The sequence below is a fragment of the Exophiala dermatitidis genome, assembly GCF_000230625.1.
Source record: "Exophiala dermatitidis NIH/UT8656 unplaced genomic scaffold supercont1.3, whole genome shotgun sequence".
In the NCBI taxonomy this organism is placed as follows: Eukaryota; Fungi; Ascomycota; class Eurotiomycetes; order Chaetothyriales; family Herpotrichiellaceae; genus Exophiala; species Exophiala dermatitidis.
In genome coordinates this window covers 1,545,063-1,570,939 of record NW_008751648.1, presented here as the reverse complement: position 1 = coordinate 1,570,939, position 25,877 = coordinate 1,545,063, and the positions used below count along the sequence as shown (strand labels likewise).

At 47.8% G+C, this 25,877-nt stretch overlaps 9 protein-coding genes across 9 annotated transcripts; 5 read left to right on the top strand and 4 right to left on the bottom strand.

Annotated features, from left to right (window-relative positions):
• Window positions 1–5,088: 5,088 nt before the first annotated feature.
• HMPREF1120_03560 (uncharacterized protein) lies at window positions 5,089–8,424 on the bottom strand (the record flags this gene model as incomplete). Its single annotated transcript, XM_009157636.1, has 2 exons — window positions 5,089–8,001; window positions 8,050–8,424. 2 exons carry the CDS (start codon window positions 8,422–8,424, stop codon window positions 5,089–5,091), a joined length of 3,288 nt encoding a protein of 1,095 aa, XP_009155884.1.
• Window positions 8,425–8,792: 368 nt separating this feature from the next.
• On the bottom strand, window positions 8,793–9,284 carry HMPREF1120_03559 (uncharacterized protein; the record flags this gene model as incomplete). The annotated part of the gene is made up of 1 exon (XM_009157635.1): window positions 8,793–9,284. The coding sequence occupies one exon, from the start codon at window positions 9,282–9,284 to the stop codon at window positions 8,793–8,795; it is 492 nt and encodes a 163-aa protein (XP_009155883.1).
• Window positions 9,285–9,689: 405 nt separating this feature from the next.
• Window positions 9,690–10,993, top strand: HMPREF1120_03558 (uncharacterized protein). The gene is made up of 2 exons (XM_009157634.1): window positions 9,690–10,037; window positions 10,099–10,993. Exons 1-2 carry the CDS (start codon window positions 9,917–9,919, stop codon window positions 10,737–10,739), a joined length of 762 nt encoding a protein of 253 aa, XP_009155882.1. The 5' UTR covers window positions 9,690–9,916; the 3' UTR covers window positions 10,740–10,993.
• Window positions 10,729–12,582, bottom strand: HMPREF1120_03557 (saccharopine dehydrogenase [NAD+, L-lysine-forming]). The gene is made up of 3 exons (XM_009157633.1): window positions 12,213–12,582; window positions 11,971–12,159; window positions 10,729–11,913 (listed from the first exon to the last, which is right to left on the bottom strand). Exons 1-3 carry the CDS (start codon window positions 12,268–12,270, stop codon window positions 11,036–11,038), a joined length of 1,125 nt encoding a protein of 374 aa, XP_009155881.1. The 5' UTR covers window positions 12,271–12,582; the 3' UTR covers window positions 10,729–11,035.
• HMPREF1120_03556 (septum formation protein) lies at window positions 12,400–13,608 on the top strand. The gene has a single exon (XM_009157632.1). It carries the CDS (start codon window positions 12,558–12,560, stop codon window positions 13,386–13,388), a length of 831 nt encoding a protein of 276 aa, XP_009155880.1. The 5' UTR covers window positions 12,400–12,557; the 3' UTR covers window positions 13,389–13,608.
• On the bottom strand, window positions 13,481–14,563 carry HMPREF1120_03555 (succinate dehydrogenase (ubiquinone) membrane anchor subunit). Its single transcript, XM_009157631.1, has 2 exons — window positions 13,872–14,563; window positions 13,481–13,821 (listed from the first exon to the last, which is right to left on the bottom strand). The coding sequence occupies exons 1-2, from the start codon at window positions 14,288–14,290 to the stop codon at window positions 13,581–13,583; spliced, it is 660 nt and encodes a 219-aa protein (XP_009155879.1). The 5' UTR covers window positions 14,291–14,563; the 3' UTR covers window positions 13,481–13,580.
• Window positions 14,564–15,736: 1,173 nt separating this feature from the next.
• Window positions 15,737–18,231, top strand: HMPREF1120_03554 (uncharacterized protein). The gene is made up of 3 exons (XM_009157630.1): window positions 15,737–16,191; window positions 16,244–17,426; window positions 17,476–18,231. Exons 1-3 carry the CDS (start codon window positions 15,910–15,912, stop codon window positions 18,162–18,164), a joined length of 2,154 nt encoding a protein of 717 aa, XP_009155878.1. The 5' UTR covers window positions 15,737–15,909; the 3' UTR covers window positions 18,165–18,231.
• An 88-nt stretch (window positions 18,232–18,319) lies between these two features.
• On the top strand, window positions 18,320–20,286 carry HMPREF1120_03553 (mitochondrial-processing peptidase subunit beta). Its single transcript, XM_009157629.1, has 5 exons — window positions 18,320–18,675; window positions 18,727–18,852; window positions 18,901–18,978; window positions 19,029–19,723; window positions 19,783–20,286. The coding sequence occupies exons 1-5, from the start codon at window positions 18,529–18,531 to the stop codon at window positions 20,171–20,173; spliced, it is 1,437 nt and encodes a 478-aa protein (XP_009155877.1). The 5' UTR covers window positions 18,320–18,528; the 3' UTR covers window positions 20,174–20,286.
• Window positions 20,287–20,779: 493 nt separating this feature from the next.
• Window positions 20,780–22,526, top strand: HMPREF1120_03552 (uncharacterized protein). Its single transcript, XM_009157628.1, has 2 exons — window positions 20,780–21,915; window positions 22,083–22,526. The coding sequence occupies exons 1-2, from the start codon at window positions 21,155–21,157 to the stop codon at window positions 22,381–22,383; spliced, it is 1,062 nt and encodes a 353-aa protein (XP_009155876.1). The 5' UTR covers window positions 20,780–21,154; the 3' UTR covers window positions 22,384–22,526.
• Window positions 22,527–25,877: the final 3,351 nt, after the last annotated feature.

Genomic DNA, 25,877 nt, shown 5'->3' with positions numbered 1-25,877 from the left:
GTCCTATCGAGCGTCCTATCGAGCGTCCTATCGAGCGTCCTATCGAGCGTCCTGTCGAGTGTCCTGTCGAGCGTCCTATCGAGCGTCCTACGATCGTCCTGCAACACGTAAACCTACATATACTCGAACGTCTCGTCGAACGTACTATGGAACGCACTGTCGAACGCACTGTCGAACGCACTGTCGAACGCACTGTTACAGTACCCCGACAAAAGTCACCGGGCAGATTCCCCGCACCATATTTTTCTATATACCTACCTGTATTCTTCGTATAGCAATTGCTTATTTAGTTCTTTATTTAATATTATAAGATTATTTATATAATGCCTATAAGATCTAAGTATACGGAATTTATACGTGGCTAAGTTATAGAGGCCCGTTTATATGGGAAAATAGAGCGTGAAATCGCCGAGCTCTTAAATCTACCCAAAAGTTCTATATATAATATTCTATATAAACTATAGCTAAATCCATAGTCTAGATCTAGAAGACCTAAAAAAGTAAGTAAGCGTTTAGAGCGACTTATACTACGTATTATACGAAAAAACCCGAAGATTATATACGGCGAATTAGCTAAATAGACTAGTATTGTAGTATTCGATAAGACTATTACGCGAATACTTAGTAAGTATCGAATTCGAAGATAGCTTACTAAATATAGGCCTCGATTAACGTAAGATTATACCGATAAAAGACTTAAATAGGCTTTAGAGTATAAAGACTAGACGTAGGAAGACTAGCTTAATATAATCTAGAGCGACGAATGCTTAATTTAACGAGGCTCGAGTAATAAGCGAGAGTAGGTCTTTAGAATATCCGCTAATAAGTAGAAGAAGGAATATATTTATAAAAAAGATAAATCTTAAGATATTACTATTATAATTTAGGTAGCAATCTAGGGATCTAAGGCATTCGACGCCTATATACTAGAGCGAGACTTCGAGGCTAAAAAGCTAGGATATTCGGCCAATTCCTATATTAAAGTACTCGAGAAGAATATCCTAAGGTGCTAGGAGCCCGGTCGGATCTTTATATAAGATAACGCGCCTATTTATTCGGCTAAAAAGGTTAAAGCGTGGTTCGAATCGTACGGAATAGTCCTTATGGAATAGCCGCCGTATTCGCTAGATCTTAACCCGATAGAAAACCTATAGTAGGAGCTTAAGCAACTTGTTAATACTATTAATCCTAAGCTTAAGAATACTACTGGAGATTCCGAAGAGATTCGAGCACGATTTACGTCTATTATTAGTAGAGTATGGGCGAGTATTCCTGCTCGGCGCATAAGAGGTCTTATTAAGTTAATAGATAACCGTATGAACGCTATTATTGAGGCTAAAGGCTAGTATACGTCCTACTAATAGAATCGGAAGAGATAGTATTATTACCCTATTAATTAGCTATAGAATGATTATAACTATTTCTTTTTTACTAATAAATTAGGTGTAGAAGAGAATTAGGCGTATAGGGGGTGTAGTTGAGGTGGCGCAAAATTGTGGAGTCTGCCCGGTGACTTTTGTCGGGGTACTGTAAGCGCGCAGTTAGGCGTGCAGTTGGGCGTGCAGTTAAGCGTGCAGTTGAGCGTAGACCTTTTCGATTATAGTTCTACTAAAGTAGTGCTAGTAAAGTAGTGCTAGTAAACGTAGAAACCGTATCGAGGCTCTAAACCGTATTCGAGACTCTCGAGGTTTACGAGGTTCAACACCGTATCAAGATAGTATTGAACCTCGAAATCGATTCCACTACGGTTCGAAACCGGTTCCAAACGTTGATTTTATTATCGATTTAAGCACGGATCAAAACCGGTTCGGGGCCGTACTGGATCCGTTTCTACTACGGTTTTACTACGGTTCGAAACCGTATCGGATACTATATCGAAACCGTGTTGATACGGTATTAACACTGTACACAATTGATCTACTCTACTATGGCCTACAGTACTGGCCTTCTATAGAGGCTCAATCCGGGATCGATCTAGGATCAGACCTGAACTAGGTCTAAACTAGGTCGATCCTAGGTCGATTCCTAGGTCGGAGGCTTAATCTGTTGATTTTCTCAGATCCGGATCGGAACTAGATCACGTATTAGCTACTATAATACTACTAGTATAGCTTTTTAAAAAAAAGAGTTCGAATCCTACTCGAGGTACTATTTTTTAGTTTAAGACTACCGTTAGAATTTTTCTTTTTTAATTTATAGACGATAGCGATATCGTTACTACTCGACTACGATACTATTTATAATAGTTTTTTCGATATATTAATCTATAATTTATAAATATTACGTAATATATAAATTCAAAAAAATTAAAATTTTTTACTAAGTTAAGAAGTGATTCTCGATACGTTAGTTAGCCTATAGCGATCTCTATAGTGATCCTCTCGTAATTCTCTCGTAATCCTCTCGTAATCTACGATATATTATTTAGCCTATAAGTAATCCTATAGTGATTCTCGAGTAGAATTAGATTAGGATCGAAGTAGGGTTAATATAGCGTCGATATAGGATCGATATAGGATTAATCCTTTATAGGAGGGCATATATGTATATAGTAAAGAATCACTTACTTACTGACTTAATTTAAAAAGAATTAGAAGATTTAATTTTATTGAAAAATATACATATATGCCCTCCTATAAAGGATTAATCCTATATCGATCCTATATTAACGCTATATCGACCCTACTCTAATCCTAATCGGATCCTACTCGAGAATCACTTATAGGCTAAATAACGTATCGTAGATCACGAGACGACTACGAGAGGATCACTATAGAGATCGCTATAGGCTATGTACTATGTAACTAGCGTATCGAGGATTACTTCTTAACTTAGTTTAAATTTTATTTTTTTAATTAATATACTACGTAATATTTATAGATTATAGATTAATTAATCGAAGAACCTATTGTAAATAGTATCGTAGTTGAGTAGTAACGACGTCGATATCGCCTATAAATTAAAAAAGAAAAATTCTAACGATAGTCTTAAACTAAAAAAGAGTACTTAGTATCTCGAGCGAACTCTCTCTCTTTTTTTCCTAACTACTATCTTAATACGTAATCTTTCTCTAATCCGGATCGGAGAAAATTAATAGATTAAGCCTCTAATCTAGTAATCGATCTGGGATCGATTAGGATTAGAGCTAGTTCGAACCCGAATCAGACCTAGTTCGGATCTAGTTACTAAATTAGATCTGATCCTAGATCGATCCTAGATTAAGCCTTTATAGAAGGCTAGTACTGTATATTAAGTGATACATATGCTGGCCTAATAAGGGTTCATCTAGAATTGATATAGAATCGATATATAATACTATATCAACCCTACTCTAACCCTACTCTAACCCTACTCTAATCCTACTCGAGAATTACTGAATTACTATAGAAATCACTATAGGATTACTATAGAATCCCTTATAGGCTAACTACTATATAATATATCGGAGATCACTATAGGATCACTTAATATACCGAGAATAACTTACTTTTAACAACTTAATTCTTTTATAAAAATACAGTATATTACGTAATAATTATAGATTATAGATACTAGTATAAGTCTCGAAAATAAGTACTAGGTATCGTAACCGAGTAGTAACGACGTCGGTATCGCCTAGAATTTTAAAAAGAAAAATTCTAACGGTACTAGTAGCCTTAAACTAAAAAAGAATAGATTAAGCCTCCGACCTGATATAGTAGTCGACCTAGGATCAATCTAGAATTAGACCTAGTTTAGTAACTATATCCGAACTACATCTAATCCTAGATCGATCCTAGATTAATCCCGGATTAAGCCTTTATACAAGGCTAATATAGTATCGCCTAGAATTTTAGAAAGAAAAAATTCTAACGGTAGTCTTACTATATAAAATACACAAATTATTATCTTAATACGCTTAAACTCGTATACTATTCTAAGCCGGCTCCAAATCGATTACGAATCGGTTTCGAATCGGTTTCAAACTACTAGTATAGTTAAATTATAGTTAAACTATATCGAATATATATTAGATTACCTAAATAGTTTTAGAACTATATTATTATAATATTATTACGATACTAATACTATCTTAGTTCTATAGTAGGTAGATATCGATATAATATTAAAGATTATAATCTTAGGATTTGAATAAATAAAGTTAATATATACTAGTAGTTTATATACCTAATAGGTCGAACTACTCACGAACCGGTTTCCAAATCGACTCTAAATCGACTCTAAACCGATTCTGAACCGATTCTGAACTGTATTTGATATATATTTGATGCCGTAAATAGTTCCGAAATCGTACTGACACGGTTTTAATATATACTAAATTATCGGGCTCTAATATAATCTGTATTAGTACTATACATATACTACGCTTTAGCTATAATTCCGAACCGGCTTTGATTTAACTTACAAGCAAATCATGCTTCAAATTGTACTCCACCCTCCGCTCGAGAACCAACCACTAGGCACATAGTACTGTAATCTACCATGGCCACTATATTTCACGCATACCACAAGAACACAGGATACGAAGTATGGTAGAGCTTAGAAAGCGGCGACGTCTCACATTGAGGAAGAATTACTAGTACCCAGGCCTCAGCTGGCTGAGACTTCTGAGCCTTACTAGGCTCATACAAACAAACAAATCTTCGTATCTAGAGAGCCCCATGTCCAGGTCAAGTAAGACACAAATGCATAGTACACCAACAGCACAGACAGCTTACATCTTTCCTGGTTTTGCTCTGATCTGGGTCCCATGTTCTCCTTTGAAAAATCAACTAGCCAAACAAACGCCCATGACCGGGACGACTAAGCGCTGGCAACGTAACCAGGATAACAATCGCACATTTGCAGGCACTCTCACTTCGAAAGCCTGGCCATGCATAACTTGACCTGGAGCCCCTGCTTGAGGCCGCACAAGGGAAAGAAGAGCCCATCAAAGAAATAAGCCAAGAAGCTTGTAATACACACGTAGACAAACCGTCGCAGAAAACCACACCGAATCCAATAATTGGCAGCGAGCAGACTCCTAGCGCATGGAGGACTGGTTTTTGAGACTCCGGCGAGGGCCTGCCGATCTCAATTCATGGACTTCTATGCCTCCCGCGGTGTACTTCGCTCCAACAGACCTCTCATAGAGACCTCGACAGTACTGACCTCCTTCTGGACTTTGAGCCAGGACACCTCCGCCCGAGCGGCCTCCATCTTCGCTTTCTCCATTGCCTTTTCCGCGTCTCGCGCCGCATTGACCACTCCCACCATAGTCTTCGACAGTTCGATGAGAGCTGTTTTACGTTGAGGGTCGGCTTCGGCCCGTGCGAGGTCGAGCAGTGTATGTGTAAGGCTTGTTGCTGAAGACAACGAGGGCGAAGTGGTCGGGGATGTTGCAGATCCAGACGAGAGCGAAGGAGAAGCAATATTCGACGGCGATGGGGAAGTTGGAGGAGGAGACGGTCTGACAGTCGCTGTGAATGGAGTGGTAGGGCTGATGAAAGGGTTGCGCAAGACCGGTCGTCCTCCCGGGGTTGCGTTCTTGTAATGAGTGTCATTCGGGTTCAGCCCGGTGGTTCTTGAAGAGTCCGACGACAGGGGATTGGTCAGTCTAAGCCCCCCCGGTGCTGGCTTGCGTCGCAGAGAGCCCTGGAGATGGGCTTTGCCGGAAGACGTAATATCCGACCCTGCACTGGAATCCACTGATCGTTTGTGAAAGAGACCGCGAATGTTGGAAATGACCTTCCTGCTGCTCGACGAGGGCGTATAGGACAGCTTGTGCGGGGCTTTGCGTGGTTTGGATGAATCGGTTTTCGGACTGATACTCTGGGAAAACGCCTTCACATTCTTTGGTTCTGGAAAAATAGTCGGATCGACCTCATATGCTCTCGCTGCTCGGGCTGATCCCTGCCCGTCCGGTGGTCCACGCTCTGGCGAAGATACGATGATTGGCGGTGGCTTGGGCTTCCGTGAAGATGTACGAGGCGGAAAGTCTGAGCCTGACGCCCTGTCACTTTCCGAGCCTTTTGTGTCGTCCAGGATGTCTCTGAGATATTTCTGCTGACTTGCCTTTTCTTGTTCAAGGTCCTGAAAGAGAAAGGGTGATATCTCTTTGGTTGGTGCTTGACGTAGAACAATGGTGGACGGCCTCGACCGCACAGAAGTTCGGCTTGACGATGGTTTGCTTGCCTCGGCGGCAGAAGGGTCAGGTGAAGGACCGTCCCTCTGTTGTGGACAGTCACTGGAGATTTTGAAGTCTGCGAATTCTTTCCCGGGCCAGTCCGAATGATTGAAGCACAAACTGCCCCGCTTTTCTGTCACATCCAGTGGTGCCGCCTCGGTTGCATCCACAGAGGCTATAGAATGAGACGAGGGCTTTTCACGAATGCTCAAGTCACTTCCTGGAAGCTCTGCAGGCAGATCGGTTCCATCATTTTTGTCGTTTTCAATCAGGTTCTGGGTCTCTTCATCGTCGCCATGCTTAGATTGACCCTGAGATCGCTCGGTAATGCTTCTTGCAAATGAAAGGGGACGTGTCAGCAAAGCACTAGCCCGTCGAGACTGGTCCTTCGTTGCCGGTGGCTCAGGGAGGTCTGGAACACTCTCCTTCTGATTCAATGTGACATTCAGATCTCCCATGTCAGGAGTGCCGGATTGAGATTCCTCGCCCAGGAGTATCCTAGATGCTGAGTCATTGATGCGGAGCGTTGGTCCTCCCTCAGGTGTGTTTCGAACGCGTCTAATACGAAAGCCGCCCAATGAGTCGGAGCCTTGAACAGCAGCTGCAGAGCCCTCGCTCCCCATCTGAGACTCGTCATCATGAGGCGGAGGGGTACACAAGACTTGCTTGACGTCCAGAAGTTGAGGCGCTTGTTTGGACTGAGTCTCATGTGGGTGGCGGTTATGTCGAGCGATTGTAGCAGGCGTAGGAGCCAGGTCAGCCCATGTATGCTCTGGGACACTCGTGTCTCTCTTTTCATCTGAACGCTTAGTCTCATCAGTGGAATCATTGCCGTCCACAGTTTTTGCTCGAGGCTGACCCCGGCTTGGCAGGGGAATCGAACTCTGACGAAGTGCTTGCTTGGATGGGACAGCATGACCCGTGGTAGCGGGATCACGACCATGCGATAGTTGCTCGTCTCTGAGTGGCATGACCGCCGCATTCGGGCTAAATTCTGCGCGGTCTTCAGCATCATGGGCTGCCTTGTGGGACTTTGTAGTCAAACGTGATGGAATGGTGTATGGTGATCCCCGAGCCGTGACGGCATACCGACCACGCGACTGCGAGCGGAAAGGTCCTCCAGGAGAGAGTTGTCTTGCTCTTGCCTTTGATTGCGACTGGCCCTTCTCTTGAATTGGACGCAGGTGGTCATCCTTCTCCTGCTTCTTCTCAGCAGATCCCCAAGCTGTTTTGCCAATAGACCGACGCAGTCTCATCGCCGAGGTCTTGGTCTGTCGAGCAGAAGGGGCGTCGACATGGCGTGCCAGGGATTGTAGCATGGAGTCTCTTGGCTTGGGAAGTTGGCTGGAAGAGAGCGGTCGGTCGGAAGTATGGTTGGGAACATCAAGCAATGCCTTGCTATTGGACGCCTTGTTTGATGCCTTGCCAGACTTCGCAGCACTGTTCGAGAAATGAAACTTGGGAGGGTGGTGACTGTCTCCTTCCTTAGTATCTTCAATATTTAGTCCGCGCATTCCTTCAATAATGCTTTCGCCCAAGCTGGGCTTCACTACAGATCCGGCCTTTGGGGGCGCGGCTGGACCTGGGCTGGGTTTTACAGGTGCCATGGTAGGCCAGTGGTCATGCTCACAGCCCTGCCCCCCAGAAGGTGATATGGATCGACGTAGAGGACGTTCTGAGCAGTCAATGAGGGATCGGCGAACGGGTGATCCGACCTTGACCGCTGCCACAGGAAGACTGGGTAAAGGCTTGTCGGTAGGGCTTTGGCGAGGTAGGGGACGGTTTCGCCGGTCAGAGTTGGGCGGCCGAGAAGCAGAAAAAGTATGTGCTTGACCCTTCTTTGATTCAGTAACCATCCTTAAGCTTGACCTTGAAACACTCACGGTGAAGTCGCGGGTTGACGCTGGCTCTGGAGACGCCAAGGTCGTCGCCGAAGTAATGCTATGTTTTGTCGAGTCCATCCTCTCCCGTGATTTTCTCAGGCGCAGATGCTGTGATGCACTACTGATCCAGCTTTTCTTTCTAGTTCGTGGAGCGGATGAAGTAGGATTCAGAGGAGAAGGCTGCCCGCGGAAATTGAAATCAGGGGGAGAGTTCACTGTAGCGGTGCAGAGGCTGGAGGACACAGCAGTGGTTGGGAGAGGAGCGGTCTGTGGTGTGATGTTTCGAGAACGGAGTCCAGTAGGCTTTCTCGATATTCGACCTTGGGCCGCATTGTTCGCACCGGCGTGACCGTGCCCTCCTTGGAACAGGGACATTGCTTCAAGGCTGTGCGTGAACAAGTCTGACAAGATTATAATCGCGTACTGTTGTGTCCGGAGGGTAAGAGGGCGCGAATTCAGATGTTTGTTGTCCTGGGCAATATGGTGTCAGAAGACGCGGCAGAATTCACCGCAGGCGTTAATGCCGCTTAGGCAGAGGCGCAGAAGGACTTTCTCTCTCCTAACCAACCTTACTTCAAAAACAAAAGAACCTCCACATATCATTCCATTTCTCTCTCCGTGAAGCTCTCATGTTACGCTGGGCGCATCTCATCTCATCACTGACCGTTCCAACCCTATCCAGGCAGCGTCCAAAGTTGAGCGGCCAATCCTTTGATGTGCGTTTGCAACAACAAGCTGGACGACTAGTCATTCTCGTCTCCATTGTTGCCCGCTTGCGCGGTTCCTGTGCCTTTTTTCTGCTTGCTGGACTCATATTGCTCCATGTTTTTCGCCTTCCAACCCGGTCCGCCAAGGTCATCATCCCGTAACCTCCAACCAGGGTCAACCTGAATCCCTTGTGAATCGGCCACTTCTATAAGCCGTCGCTGTTCAAGAAGCATGGCTCGCAAGAACTCCGTTGTCTTGCTCAACATCACTTGCTCACTTCTCTCCTGGCCCTCGGCACCAGGCACCATATGCGAGAGCTCCGTAAAGCGCTGTCTAATTGCAGTCCTCCGCTTGTTTTCGGCATCCTTGTGGTTGAAGCTTTTCTGACTTGCTGTTAGGCGTGGTTTGGCTACCTTGTTTGATTTTTTGCCAGAGCTGGGCCTCCTTGCGGATGATTGTCGGGCTTCCGACCCCTCTGACGACTCCCTAGACGAGGGACCAGACTCCGTGGCGTCCTCCTTGGACATCGTGCTTCAGATCTCCGGTGTTTATTTTCAGTTAGATGCTCCAGGCAAGCGACGAGGCTTGCATTGGCCCAAGAAGCTCAGCGTGGGGGGTTTTTCAATAATGTGGAACTCAAGGCGAGTAAGCCTTCCCATGCCCAGATTCAACCAATGTCATATGTGAGGAACTGCCAGTAGTTGCGGAGCTCCAAACAACTCTCAAGGGCACTTGAGGACTGGCCACGCCTATGGAGGCTGAAACTGGTTGCGATCCTTGAATCAACGTGGTGTACTGTGCACAGAATCTGTGTGAAGAATCATCGTCCTAACCGGTGTAGCCTGAGCAAGATTCCCATGACTTCCATTTAAGGTTTACTCTGCTCTATGAGCCGCGGCGTGCTAGACTTCAACTTGAAGTGGGCTGAGCCTCTGCGGCGGCGTTAAAGCCACTCGCATGTGGCTAAAACCCGTGGAACTGCAACTTCCGCCACTTTCTGTCGAGACACATCGAACTCGCTTCCCCGTCATACTAATAGTAGGACCCTCCGTTCAGCCTTTTAAAAAGCCGCATTTCTATTTTGTTTGCTTCACAAACACTCGCCAACACTCTGCAAAGTAACCTCATTCACGAAACATTTCCTCTTACACTCGACAACATGAGCAGACTAAGACCTCTTCAAGGTGCCTGCAACTGCGGCCGCAATATGTATTCCGTGGTTGTTCCGGAAGATGCAACGGAGCGGGCACAAGTCTTCTTTGACGATAGCAGCGACAGTAGTATGTTTGCTCCATCCCTTGGACGATATCTATACACAGAACTAATGGCTTTCTCTTTCAGGACGAAGTCAAGCCACACCGTTAACAGCATGGCTGCGGGTGCCTCTAGATTGGTACTTCTCGTCGACCCAAGCCTTCTTCCCTGACGAAACGCATTCCTCGATCCGACGCACTTTCACGCCTTTACATGCACCACATACCCAACGGGTGTTCTGCGGCTACTGTGGAACACACCTGTCATACTGGACCGAACAACCAAGATCCGAAGCCGACTACATGAACGTTACCCTGGGCAGCCTTTTGAGCCGAGATCTACATGCCCTTCAGGACTTGGACTTGCTCCCTGAAGAGCTTGAGCTCGAGGATGTCCAGCCTACTAGTGCCCAACGGAGTCTGGTCCAAGCTCCAACAGAGCAAACGATAGTCACACAAGACGAGAACAATGGGCTCACTCGAACACAGCGGACCGGTAGAAGTGGAGGGCTGGCTTGGTTTGAGGAGTTGCTCGAGGGAAGCCGTCTGGGCCGTACCCAGAACATTAGGCGTGGTGTTGGAGTCAGCCCAGATGGGTTTACCTCGGTTGAATGGGAGATATCAGAGTACATCGACGATGGCACTGAGGAGATGGACTCGGCGTCGACACCAACAGGCTCGAAGCGGAAGATTGGCGACGTCGGCGGGAACGATGCGATGGTTTTGTAAGACTGCACGACGGATTGGCGAGCAGATGCAATGTTATCCTCATATTACAGAAAGGAGATGGGGTAGATGGTACCACCGTTTGCTCGTGGAAGACCTGATCAGGGCTCCCCGCTGAGCCTCCGCTTACTGTGGGCTGATAAAATGAGAACCTCATAATGTCGATGTCTTAAAAGCAATAAGACTACACAGGCCATCTTGTAGCTCAGGATAGTCGAGGTTCGCACCAAAACACAGCGTTTCATTTGAATAGACCGTCTTTTGGGGTATCTATTCTGGTTTTATGATTCTATCCTTGTTTAGACTTCCTTTTGCCTCAAGTTCTCAGGCAGCGTAGCCACCTTGCTGTTAAATAGCTCTTCGGCCTGTTGCCAGACTCTCGAGTTCTTGCGGTCCTTCAGAGTCAACAGGCTAGGCAAAAGCGCCTGGCTGAAGGCTTCGCTTGCCTCACGTGGCAGCAAGCTGGGCAAATGATCAATGGAGATCACAGAAAGAGGAGGGTTCTCGTAGCCAGGGACTGGCAGAGTGGGGTTCGCGAACGTGCTGTTCTCGGTGTAGATCGGAATCGGGTTGTGCGGGTTTGTGGTGTCGCACGAGACATCGCAGACAACAGAGAGCTTGCGCTTGGGCGATGACAGCGACTCCTTGTTGAGGAAAGGCGCGATAGGTTCAGAGAGGTAGATGCAGTTCACGAAGATGTCCGACTCGACAATCTCGCTGAAGGGTCCGCCCTTGGCCGTCTCGGCCATATCCCATTTGATGATCTGCTCATCGGGGATACCGACCTGCTTGCTGAGGTCGACCGCACCCCTACCGCAGCGACCGAGGGCCCCGATGACTAGCACCGTAGGCTTGCGGCCTGCAATCTTCTCCCCTTCCGCCATCTTGGCCTTGACGTCGTCAACCAGGAGGTCCTGGTTGGGGTAGCTCGAGACCCCTGGCATTTGTTTCGCAGTTGGGTTCTGGAGCTGGTGTGCCCACGCCATAATAGCGAGTGCTGCACCAGCATAGCCTGCATGGTATCCGAAAGCTGCCACACGCCGTCCAGAATCATCGGTCAGGAACTCTAGGTCGAGCAACGTGCCACCGCCTCGAGGGAAGCGGGAAAGGACTTCCTGCCAGCCACCCTGGTTCTTGTAGCAGTGCGCGAACTGGACATGAGTGTGCTTGAGCGGGACTGTGTCATTGTCAGGAATGCAAGGTGATCTTCATGATTTGGGACATTGGTCCATACAGTTGTCCTCCGGCAGCTCCTTGAGTCCGATGATGATGTGGTCTGCTGGAGCGTCGACCCACGAGCCCTCGGGCACAAGGGTTGCGCCTACGGCCTCGAACTCCGAGTCATCGAATATTCTTTCCGGGCTCCTTTCCACGTGAACCTTGTATCCCGCCTCGATCAGGGCCTTGGTCGTGGTGGGGGTCACTGGTTGCAAACAGTCAGTCATGAGCTCCAGCGGGAGCAGTCGGTCAACGTACGAGCAGATCTATGCTCAAGAGGCTTCGACTCGGACCGTAAATGCAGAGTAGTTGCCATGGTTGCGTTTGAGCTTCTGACTAAAGAGGTGAACAGTCAAACAGGTCTTAGGGAACTCGGGTTAGGATATCAAGGCTTTGTGATGAGTCCGACTATGACTCAAGTCTTTCCAATGGCGCAAATCGGTGTTCTGACTGCGGGACTTTTCCCCAGAACTTTTCTGCCACCGCCAAAAACACCAAAGGCCCGAGATGGTCCCGGGGAGACACGCGGCGGAATTCGTGGACGATCCAAGCCCAGCAACAAACTTCTATCCAGCAGCGACTGCACAGCAATAGTACTGCAGGATGACAGACTCAAAGACTGAAACTCCGACGGATGCGCCGCCATCATACGAGGCACTGTCGGTCCCTCCCCAGGTGCCTCAACCTGGGGCTCCGCCTCGTCGTTTGCGACCTCCCCCACCTCTCGAGTTGCCCGCATTGAACATGCTGCGAGGGAAAAGGGTCATTCTCGCATCACAATCGCCGCGACGGAGACAGTTGCTTGCCCAGATAGGCCTCACAAATGTCGAGGTTGTGCCTTCCAAATTCGAGGAGAATCTGCCAAAATCGCTCTCGCCCTTTGAATACGTCCTCGCAACGGCAACCCAGAAAGCATTGACGGTCTACAAGCAGGAAGTGGACAATGAAGAGAAGGGCGAACCGGCTTTAATAATAGCCGCCGACACGATCGTGGTCAGTGGCCTCGGCGAGATTCTAGAAAAGCCTAGGAGTGAGGTCCATCACATCAACATGCTCAAAGGCCTGCGAGATACCGGGGTGCATAAAGTCTATACAGCTGTCGCCGTGATGACCTCTTTGGAGAGCGCACGAGATCCAGGCTACGCTCTGGAGACTGCCACGGAGGAGACAACGGTCAAGTTCGATCATGAAATCACGGATGAGCTGCTGCTGGCGTACGTGCGGACCAGAGAAGGCGCGGACAAGGCAGGAGGCTACGGTATCCAAGGCACTGGAGCCATCCTGGTAGAGAGAATAGAAGGGAGCTTTGACAATGTTGTTGGACTGCCGCTAAGAACGACGCTGAAGCTCATAGAGAAAGTGATGGCTAAGTCGGATGATGACGATATTCTCACGGGAGAGGCGCTGCTGGAGGAGGACGAACCAATTGACTAGAAATTTTTGGGTGCATCGGGCGGCTGGCGTTCAGGTGGAGGGTGCCAGTACTCGGTATTGAATCTGGTATAGAGAATTGAAGCAAATGAGAACGAAATGCTCAATAACTGACATTATTTGCTAACTCCTGTTTATCTCAACCAGTCATATACAACGGCCCTGTCCGAGGCATCCCTCAGCTTATGGAGGCCATCATTTCAGATGCTTGAGTTTTCCATCGTGACCAAGCGCCGACACATCCGTTTTGCCAATGGTTGCATCGTTTGCGCCAGCATGCCAGATTCTCTTGATTGCCTCCGTGACGCCCACGTCGTTCGTCTCGAACTCGTAAAATCCGATCGCAACAACGACGGTAGCCAAGTTTAACAGCCACATGAACGCCTTTCTCGCAGTCGGATGTTTATTGATGGGGATGTAGTCGATGACAATTGACCTGGCGCGCTTTAGCACTGAATATAGAGCATCGGTTAAGACGCAACCTACTGGAAGCCCATATGTGAGTGCACGATGATAGAAAAGATGAGTGCTGCATCCAGCGCTGGACTAATCGACCCAGCAGCAAAAGGGGCAATCGTTAATGGGACCAACCCAACGGACAGCAATCGTTCAAAAGTCCAGTGGTAGCTTCCATGGAGAGGATCCGGCTTCGGAACAGGCGCCGGGTCGTTGACTCCTCCCTGGATGACCTGGGGACCTGCCGGGAGAATCTTTTTCTGTGCTGTCGTCGAGAAAGGGGCCACTCGAGAGACTGGTGACCATTTCGTTGCCAACAAGGGTCGCGACGATAAGGACGGCGCAGTTCGGAGGATGCGAAGTGGCTGGGTAGTGGACGAGAAGCCTCGACAGGACGAGGTGAGGAGCTGAGACTGCCGGAGCAGGGTCGTTCTCGATGCTGCCGCCATGTTGAATGCACAACCACGTTAGCCGGACGTTTGCTGGAAGGGCAGGCGCAGTGATCAGAGAGACTCGACTTGTTGGATCATGGAGCGACTGAGATGGAGATGCTTCAATCATGCTTCCGACCCGCCAAGGAAATTCTCCCGAACCAATCAAGGCCTTTCCATTTCACACTGCCACTGGTGCATTCAAAACTGGAAGCCGGTATATTCCTTAGGTACCGGTAGGTACTATCCAAATATTGAATACATGTACATACCCAGGTATCTTGTAGTACTACCTGATATACTGGAACGTTCAGACGCCTGGCCGAGGGTCCCATGCTTATGGATGCAGCGAGAAATCCAGCCAGAAACACGGAAATCGGGTTCTGCTGCCGCTGGACGGCGTAACAACTACTTTCGGTCAAATAAATATATTTCCTCGTACTATAATCTCGTCAGAGCAATAACGGCCGACAGCAGCCTCTGGACGATCATTCGGACCAGTGCACTTCAACGCCAACAGAGCAGCTGCTGAAAAGGCAGACTGTCTTCTTTGAGCCTTTGGAGCGTTCTGATCCTTTTCGACTCACTGGCGAGTCCCGACGTACCTACCAGGTACAAAGATGTCCAGCCGCTTCAAGCGTTTGGATTTTCCAAGCAGTCTACGAATGTCGCTCTGTGAAATTATTTATCCTGCCATAGCGAGGAAATACCTGGTATACAGGTACCTGCGTAGATCCTATTAAAGTTGCGCCATGGAGCAAGCGATGCACGAATTGCGTAGAGTACTATTGCACTTCTCTTTGCACCCAGTACACAGTCCCGTGTGGTTGTATGAGGATAGGTATGTGCGAAGGAGGTCGCGGCAAAGTACCAGAGCGTTGTCTGTGCCATAATAGTATCCATTGCTAGCAGCTCAGCCTCAGCAAAGCAAAAAAGATCATGACAGCTATCTTCAGCCCGGCGATGTGAGAGTCTCAAGCTCACTTTCCATCGAAACATATGTGTGATTGTCATCCAGTGATCTGGCATATCGAAACGGATTGTGAGAACTCATGTATTTCATGCCTACCTCAGGTTTCCCTGTAGCAGCCAAGAGAATGCTCCAGGGCTGCTGGTGACAATTGCCCGTCATTCAATTCGTGTTGTTACAGGCTGCGCATGCAGCTTGAACATGATGCCGGGGCGAACTACTATGCGTGCAGATACGCGATGGCAATTGGATTTTTCTCATGTTCCTTCAAGTTCACTGTTAGCCGGGGACAAGCCTGCCTTCAATTGTCCGGCCACCTGGGGTTGGCGAAGAACATATCAAGAGTTACACTGTACATTGTACAGGGCAACATGAATAACGCGGAGTGCGGGTGGGTTTTGTTGCGCGGGTCTGGCACGCGATCGGGGTCTCACCCAACTAAGTACGGCAGGGGTCTTGGGTCAACTCGTATTTTCTCCGCTTCAAGTTGTGTATTCGTCGCTACCCACACTGCACTTCCAAACAGTCATCGCCTGTAGTCTGCGGCCTGCGTTGGTTCCAGCAGCAGCCTCCAAGCCAATGTCGATGCTTCGGATAGGCATTCCAATGTCCTGCTGCCCTTGACCCGTGCACACGAATTCTTTTGATACCATCCGTCCGCGCCGTCATGTCGAAACGGAGTTGGCAGGAGGCCAATATGCCCTCCCCACGACCTGCTCCCAGCCTTCAACGGGCTGCTTCCTCAGCATCGCCTCATTCCTTCACCTCACCGACCCAGTCAACGTCCCCGAGGAAGATACGCAATTCCTTCGATGAGCCTCCACTTCTTGCCAAAGGCCCGCCAAAACCGCAGCGAACCAATTCCACCAATGGAAATACTGGGGAATCTACCAAATTGCCCGGAATATCTAGAAAGGTGAAGGCATGTGCGGCATGTCGGAAGCAAAAGGTATGATTCTTCTGGAAGATTGTCAGGATGGAACTAAGTGCTGGAATCATAGATAAAATGCATCATGCATGGAGACCCTCCATGTCAACGATGTAAGGAGCGAGGTCTGTCATGTCGACTAAACAAGAGTTTACAAACCCTTATGTCGGAGGACTCCAAATGGAAGGCAGCAGTAACGAAGGACGTAACAGCTCTTTATTCGGCCGTGGAGGAAATAGTCCGGACACTGCAGCTACCGGCATTACCGCAGATGCTTACCTCAACACAAGACCCAGCAATTTTCTTCGACCAGGACGAAAACAACGACCAAGATGACGACGAGCAATCGCCCGATAACTCACCAAAGGTCACCCCTGTTGCTGACAACTTGTCACACGTCCCAATCGAGTCGCTGTATCAGATCACTGGCATGCGCTCGTTGAGAGCCACGGAGAATCTGACTGACGACCAGTCACGAATATGCAAACAACTCCGTGACACGGACTTCATAGCCCGTGGTATCATAAAACAAGAAGACGCCGAATACCTGGCAAACTATTACCTCAGCAAGCTTGATCCCTATATCTGGCATATGTGCCCGGACTACAAAGATCTGGAGTCCTTCCGACGGCGCTCACCGACGTTAACTGCATGTATTTTGACTGTTGCTGCATTGCACGATACTAAGCTGGGTCACTTGTATTCAATATGCAGCAAAGAGTACCGGAGGCTGGTGGCCAATGCAATGTTCGAAAGGAAAATCGACATGGAGTACCTGAGAGCACTGGTACTAGGGTCTTATTGGTTAAGCGACATCTCATGGACCCTTTCTGGATACGCCATCCGCCGGGCCAGCGAGTTCCAGTTACGTCGATTCTACCAGGATATCACAGACTCGATACGAATCCCGGGCAAGGTCGACCAAGGAAGATTGCAGGAGGCTATAGATGGGATACGTGTCTTATACGCCCTCTATATCTGTGACCATCATCTTTCCATTCTTTACGGCCGCTCGTCAATCATGCGCGATAATGAGAGCTATATCACTGGATGGGAGGCATATCTGGCATGTTCGCTCTCGACCGACGCCGATCGCAGAATAGCAGGGCAGATTTGTCTCATGTACCTGATGAATCAGATCCGAGAGACTCTTGGCCCCGAAGACACGAATTCAGTCCTACCAGATTCCGCCCTTAGCAAGATTGCAGGATTTGAACGGGATTTAGATGATTGGATTGCAAGGTTCTCCAGGCACAGTAAGGGAACCGGATGATTCTCCTTGAGCGTTTCACTAACGGGACACAGATCCTAGCCACTATATTGGCAACTGGCCAAACAAAGGGGCGGTTATGCACTACCACTGGGCTAAACTATACTTGCAATCGTACGTGCTTCGAGGACTCCCCGAGAACGGTGCCATCATCCCGGACCATTTTCTCGAGAATGCATCGGCCGCCGTGTTCGCGGCCACTGCGATCATCAACCTGCTCTTGGAAGACAAAGATGGCCAACAGGCCATCGCCTATGTTCCTCATCATATACATGGAATGATTGCCTTTGCCAGCATGTTCCTGCTCAAGGTTGCAACGAAGCACAGCGAGCAGTTGTTTGTCGACAAAGCTCGGTTTCAAAAACTAATAGGTGCTTTGGCCCAACAATTCAAAGCCACGGATGTTGGAAAGGACCACCTGATCCACCGGATGGCAGAGGGTTTGGAAAAGATGGCGGAGACTTTAGGGGGGCCACCGCGTCCAAAAGACCGCAAGATCAACGGACTGCGGCCGGATCAGTCACTGGCATCGCCCAGCCAGCCCACCGAAACTGACACGCCCGAGCGGACAACAAATGGACAGACCGCAGGCCCGGACTACAATTCTCTGGACCCAACTGCCTTTGATTTTGGCGACCCTGCCATGGGACTGGGGATGCCATTCTTCGATTTTGAGGGAACAACGCTGGATACGGGGGAGAATATGTGGAATTTTGCGCAATAGCGGGTGCACGAATTGGAGCTAGGGTCTAATGTAGCGCAATCTCAATATGCCTGGCGGTAACGCCCCGTCCTCAATGCCCTACGTAGATACTGGCATAGATGTATAGGATCTTTAGAGGCTGGATACAACGTTGTACGACTAGGATGGGAGCATGCTCTGGTCAGGCTGTGTCAGCAGGGCTGGCCAATCAGAAGAGGTGTAAAGAGAATTGCCTTGGCGGGACTAGCGCCAATTGCAAAGCACTGCAGAAGTCCATGATCTTGAATGGGAGCTTCTCACAGTACACACCTATTTCGAAGCTCAACATCTTCAACGCACGCCACAGCTGCCGAAACCGCCCGTGTGTCCTTGTTCATCCTTCGAAATGGCGTCTCAGCGGTTGGCGCTGAATCTCCAGCGTTCCCTTCGAAGCCGGCAAGCTCTCAAGGCTATTCAATCGCCTCTCCGCCGCTACGCCAACCCAGTCACTCCTACCAGAACCGAGAGCACTACACTTTCCAACGGTCTGACGGTATTTCGAACCGATACTGATGCAAGCGAGAGCCTAGCTGATCAGTAACAGATTGCGACCGAACACTCACCATGGGCGCAGACCTCGACAGTTGGTGTTTGGATCGATGCTGGAAGTCGAGCAGAAACAGACAAGACCAATGGCACCGCTCATTTCCTTGAGCATCTCGCCTTCAAGGTAAGGCTGAAAGCGAGGGCTAGAGGGACACAGACTAAATTGATGAAGGGCACTGGGCGACGCAGCCAGCACCAGCTCGAGCTGGAAATTGAGAATATGGGCGGCCACCTGAACGCCTACACCTCGGTATGCCGCGCTATTTCCCAGATATGACAAGTTCCTAACATAGCGAACAGCGAGAAAACACCGTTTATTACGCGAAATGTTTCAACTCCGATGTTCCCAAGACGGTCGATATTCTGTCCGATATCCTTCAGAACTCAAAACTCGATCCGGCCGCCGTCGAACGAGAACGTGATGTTATTTTGCGGGAACAAGAAGAGGTTGACAAACAACTAGAAGAGGTGGTTTTCGATCATCTACACGCCACCGCCTACATGAACCAGCCTCTCGGACGAACAATTCTCGGACCAAGGGAGAACATTGAGACAATCTCTCGTCAGGACCTAGTGGATTATATCAGCACCAATTACACGGCCGATCGCATGGTTCTTGTCGGCGCGGGTGGCATTCCGCACGAGCAGCTCGTCCAGCTTGCCGAGAAACACTTTGGCTCGCTCCGAACGGCGCCAGCCACCTCGTATGCTGCTGAATTGGCTGCTGAGCAAAAGCGCAAGCCCGAGTTCATTGGTTCCGAGGTCAGAATTCGGGATGACACGATCCCTACTGCACACATTGCGATTGCCGTTGAAGGTGTCAGCTGGAAGGATGACGACTACTTCACGGCGCTCGTCACCCAGGCGATTGTTGGCAACTGGGACCGCGCCATGGGCAATTCCCCTTATCTGGGCAGCCGTCTGAGCACTTTCGTCCATGCCAATGAACTGGCCAACAGCTTCATGAGTTTCTCCACCAGCTACAGTGATACCGGGTAGGTCTAAATTCGTGGTTTCAACCAGATAAGTCTTCGTGCTAACCGAATTGATCTAGACTATGGGGTATTTACCTTGTGTCTGAGAACAAGACCCAGCTCGACGATCTCGTCCATTTCACTCTTCGAGAATGGACCCGACTGTGTTTCAATGTTTCCGAGGCCGAGACCGAACGGGCTAAGGCTCAATTGAAAGCCTCGATCCTACTGTCTCTTGACGGCACGACTGCGGTGGCCGAGGACATTGGCCGACAGATTGTGACTACCGGAAGAAGGATGGACCCTGCAGAGATCGAAAGGGTAATTGGTGCCATCACCGAGAAGGATGTGATGCGCTTCGCCCAGAAGAAGATCTGGGATCGCGACATTGCTATTTCCGCCGTGGGCTCGATCGAAGGCCTCCTTGACTACAACCGGATAAGAAACGACATGAGCCGCAACGCGGCGTAGGCGGGTTTATTCCGGAGAGAAGTCGAGTGTTTTGGCAGAGCTGTGCTGAGGTAGAAGACTTTGTATTGTACAGTTGCAGCTTAATTCGAAAGAATTGCAGTTATACTTCCCTGTCTTTGAATTTCCACTACATATGCATGTGGCTTGGAAGGAGAAAAACTGTTAATCCTCCGTTGTGATGTGTGCTCCAGCGGCGTGCCGAGGCCAGAAGAAGTCAGACAGGCAGTCAGTACCTTGTCTGTTCATGAATGCAATACTGTGACAGTGCTGGTCCATAATATAGAGAGGATCAGCGAGTAGTGCTCTCACCACATCGGGTCCTCCCAAGTTGTACGGCGGAAGAGCGCGGACAGCACGCACCATCTAATGCGTGGAGCGGTGACTGAGACTCCCGGCTCGCTGAGAAAATGGATCTCGGTCGAATAACGGATCAATTTTGAACAATATGGTCCAGGTTAGGTATATCCTCCGGGGAGTTGGTTTGTTATCTGATCTCAAAGAGACCCAGAGAATGCCGTCGTTTGCTGCAGAATTCTCCAGGGCGACCGGGATGAGGCTCTGCAGTTTTCAATTAATGCTTTCAGTCGCTTATGCCTCGGCAATCTTGCAGTTTGCACTTGTCATGACGCAAGATTTACTCCTCTTGGACCTGGCGACGGTAACTCTCACAGTCCCTCTGCCATACCATGTACTGTTTTGCCCTGATCATGAGGCATCCGGGCTTATCCAGAATGTGGGTACTTCGAAGACCTCTCCGCTGACAAATGTGACATAGCGTTGCACAGTGTTGTATAAAGACCTGCAGTGGTAAGTATAGTAGAGGTGATCAATATAATCCATCCCACTCTTGCTCCGTCTCAACATTCAACTTCCGTCCAAGCCCACGATACCGAAACTGTTACACATACTTGTTGGCATCCCCGTGAACTTGTCACAACTCTGAACGCTCTCGGTTGTCTAGGTGTAGCTAACACAGCCGCTATGTCGACCAAGAACCTATCACTTATCTTCACCAAGGTCCCTACCGCACTGCCTGTCCCAGGCGAGCACATCACCGTCAAAGATGTAGGTTTCGACCTTGATCAGCCGGCGCCGCCCAACGGTCTGGTCCTGGAAACACTCTATGTCTCGTTTGACCCGTATCTGCGCGGCCTGTTGCGCGACCCGAAGGTCGAATCGTACATGCCAGCCATCCCTGTCAACTCACCCATTGCGGCGGCCACGTTATCAAAGGTTCTGAAGTCCGATGATCCCGAGTTTCGTGAGGGCGACATTGTGCAGCACGTCCTACCAGTCCAGCAATACAACGTGTACAAGCCCTCTGGTTCGGGCCAGAAGCCGCGCAAGATCGACTCCAGCGCCGGACCCGACGATATCCGGCATTACCTGGGCGCCCTGGGCATGCCCGGTCTGACAGCGTACTCGTCGCTCTATGAGATCGGGCAGCCGAAGAAGGGCGAGACCATCGTCGTCAGCAGCGCGGCGGGTGCCGTGGGCCAGTTGGTCGGCCAGCTCGCCAAGCGCGAGGGCTTGACCGTGCTGGGCAGCGTCGGCAGCGACGAGAAGCTCGAGTTCATCACAAAGGAGCTTGGATTCGACGGCGGCTGGAACTACAAGAAGGAGAAGTCGACAAAGGACGTTATCAACCGTCTCACGAACGGCAAGGGCATTGACATTTTCTACGACAACGTCGGTGGTGAACAGCTCGAGGGCGCCCTTGAGACGTTGAAACTGTTTGGCCGGTAAGTCAAAATATAGCAATGCGACAGGCCCGGTTATTCGGATTCCCTATGCCCGTTCCCTTTGTTTTTGGCGAACCGCTACATCCCCGGCAGCATGCTGTCCTCCCCTTGTCCCATTATAAAAGAACCCAATTAATGCTGACACAACTGTTTCTTGCTTTGCATAGGATCGTCGAATGTGGCCAAATCAGTCAATACAATCTACCTCCCGACCAACGCTACCCTATCCGCAATACTTTCCAGACCGTCGTCAAGCGTCTCACCATGAGAGGCTTTATGGTCGGTGACGCCAACATGGGTCCGAAACACGCCCAGGCCCACAGGGAGAATGTGTCGCGCTGGCTCAAGGATGGCACCTTCAAGGCCAAGATTCACGAATGGCAAGGCATGGAGAATGCCGCAGAGGCATTTGTCGGCATGTTGAAGGGTGAGAACTTCGGCAAGGCCGTGTTGAAGGTTAAGCAATGATTTGCTTCGACATGAGATATTTGCTAGGTGGTAAATATGTACTGTACGGTTTCTTCAAGGGAAAAGGACAAATAAATATAGGGTCAATATACAGTCGATATAGGTTGCGACTTAAAATTATTCAGACTTTTAGTACTTAACCACCAGGTGCTTAGACTGGTATCTGTAGAACTAATCTTACAGTAGATATAGGCTACTTAGTACTACCTTACCGCGCAACTGCCATATCAGTCTACGGTAGACCCACAGTAGAAATCCATCTACGGTAGAAATACGGTAGATAAATACCTACGGTATATATACGATCTAGGGGTAGAAGTACTAGTACTATTTAGTACTAGTAAAGAGCTTATATTTTGATCAAATATAATTAGTCTCGAAATTTTTCGGAGAATTCTCGGTATAATAATCGTAGTAATAGCGTAGCGGTTTAGAACGTAGGTTTTCTCGTAGTACATTAAAAAAAGAAAAAAGAAAAAAAGAAAAAAAAGAAACCTACTATATAGGCCGTAGTAGAGTAGATCAACACGGTATATCAACACGGTATATCAACACGGTATTAACACCGTATCAACACCGTATCAACACGGTTTTAATACGGTATCCGATACGGTTTGAAACCGTAGTAGAACCGTGTTAGAGCCGTATCGAATACGGTTTTACTACGGTTCCAAACCGGTTTCGATCCGAGTTAGCGTACTTAAATCGGTGATAAAATTAACGTTTAGAGCCGTATTAGAACCGATTCGGAATCGATTTCGAGGCTTAATACCGTATTAATACGGTATTGATACGGTATTAAGTCTCGAATACTATATATGGTTTAGAGCCTCGAATACAGTTTAGAGCCTCGATACGGCTATAAATCGATTCTATAACTATTTTTATATTTACTACTAGTAGAACTACTATATTTGAAAAGGTCTACGCTCAACTGCACGCCTAACTGCACCGCTGGACGCCCAACTACACGCCTAACTGTACGCCTAACTACACGTTCAACAGTACCTTTAATAGTACGTTCGAGGGGACGCTCGAGTAGGTATACGCGTAGCAGGACGTTCGACAGCGCGTTCGACAGCGCGTTCGATAGCGCGTTCGATAGTGCGTTCGACCGTGCATTCGTCCGACAGTACGTCCGATAGTGCGCTCGACGGGACGCTCGAGTAGATACACGCGTAGTAGGACGATCAATAGTGCGTTCGACGGGACGCTCGACAGGGCGCTCGACAGGACGCTCGACAGGACGCTCGACAGGACGCTCGACAGGACGCTCGACAGGACGCTCGACAGGACGCTCGACAGGACGCCCGACGTAGTAGGAAGATAAACAGGCCGCTCAATACTATATACCTATATAGCACGTAGGAGGTGGAGGCGTAGAAGTCGCGTAGTTAGATAATAATTAGGGAGGTACGACGTATATAGTAGATATACGCGGGCTAGCGATATACGCGAACGAGCGATATACGCGAACGAGCGATATACGCGAATTAAGTAAGTAGAGCGGATACGATCTCAATATACTTAAACCCGTAAACGGTTCTAAACTAGTTTCGAACCGATTCCGAATTGTATTCGAATCGGTTTCGAACCGGGTTCGAATTGTGGTGGAAACCGTATTGATACTGTATCGATCTAGAGGGGGTGGGCACCTTATAGGGTATTAAGTCGAACCGATATTATAGATATACTAGTAAAATTATACGCTTTTCTTTTTTGGTAGAGTAGAAATATTTTTCTACGGCAGATTTACGGTAGAAAGATACCTACGGTAGAACTACCGCCTATTGGCCGTAGACTGCATACATGCCCTTCTATAAAGGATTAATCCTATATCGGTCCTATATCGAAGCTATATCGACCCTACTCTAATCCTAATCGAACCCTACTCGAGAATTACTTATAGGCTAAATAACGTATCGTAGATTACGCGAGGATCACGAGAGAATTACTATAGAGATCGCTATAGGCTAACTAGTTAAAAATTAAATTTTTTTTAAATTAATATATTATATAATATTTATAGATTCTAGATTAATATATCGAAAAAACTATTATAAATAGCGTCGTAGTCGAGTAGTAACGACGTCGCTATCGCCTATAAATTAAAAAAGGAAAATTCTAATAATAGTCTTAAAATAAAAAAGAAATAAAAAGTACTCCTAATAGGGTTCGAACTCTCTTTTTTTTATACTATTATAGTAGTCTAGTACGTAATCTAGATCCGATCCGGATCCGATTCGGATCTAAGAAAATTAATAGATTAAGCCTCCGATCTAGGATCCGATCCGGTTTAGACCTAGTTCAGACCTAGTTCGGACCTAGTTTAGATCCTAGGTCTAAACTAGGTCTAATCCTAGATCGATCCCGGATTGAGCCTTTGCAGGAGGCCAGTACTGTGGTTTACGCATTGCGCTGTAAGGTATGTACGTTAAAATATATTAACTCTAACATATAGGTGCCTACCCCCTCAATATATAGGAGCCTAACTAGGGTTTTCCCAAATCGTAATACGCGACACGCAACGGTAAAGATACTAATGTTACTATAGGGGCCATACATAGTACTTACCTAGGTAGGGTCAACACCGTGTTAACACGGTTTCGATACGGTTTCAATACGGTTTCGATACAGTTTCGATATAGTATCCGATACGGTCTCGAACCGTACCTAGGTAGTAAAATCGATTCTACTACGGATTTGAATCGGTTCTAAATCGGTTTCGATCCGACCTAATATACTTAAGTAGATTAATCACAAAATTAATGTTTAGCGCCGTATTAGAGCCGGTTCCGAATTAATTTCTAGGCTTAATATATACAGTAGTATTAATACTGCGTCTAGCCTCGACTACAACTTAGACCCTTAAGTAGGGTTTAAATTGATCTTAGAACTAGTATATCTCTTTTTACTACTAGTAGAACTATACTCGAAGAACCTATAGTAAACTGTACGCTTAACTACTATTATACGCTCGCTTAATATATAGGTGTCCACCCTCTATAGGATCGGTATAGTATTAATACTATATTAATATAGGTTTGAAACTGTTTAGACTCGGAGAATCAAATACGTATCCGATATAGTTCTACTATAATTCGAGACTAGCTCGAAACCGATTTAGGATCGATCTAGGATTTGATCTAGTTTAGTACTATGTAACTAGGTCCGAACTAGATCTAATATAGGTCTAAAGCTAATCGGCCCATCCTAGATCGGAGGCTTAATCTGTTGATTTTCTCTAATCCGGATCGGATCTAGATTACGTATCAGCTACTATAGTAGTTCGAAAAAAAAAAAAAAAGAGGGTTCGAATCCTACTAGGAGCACTTTTTTTTTCTTTTTTAGCTTTTTAAGACTACCGTTAGAATTTTTCTTTTTTAAATTATAGGCGATAGCGGTATCGATACCGCTCGACCACGATACTATATAGTATCTATAATAGTTTTTTTAATATATAAATCTATAATCTATAAATATTACGTAATATA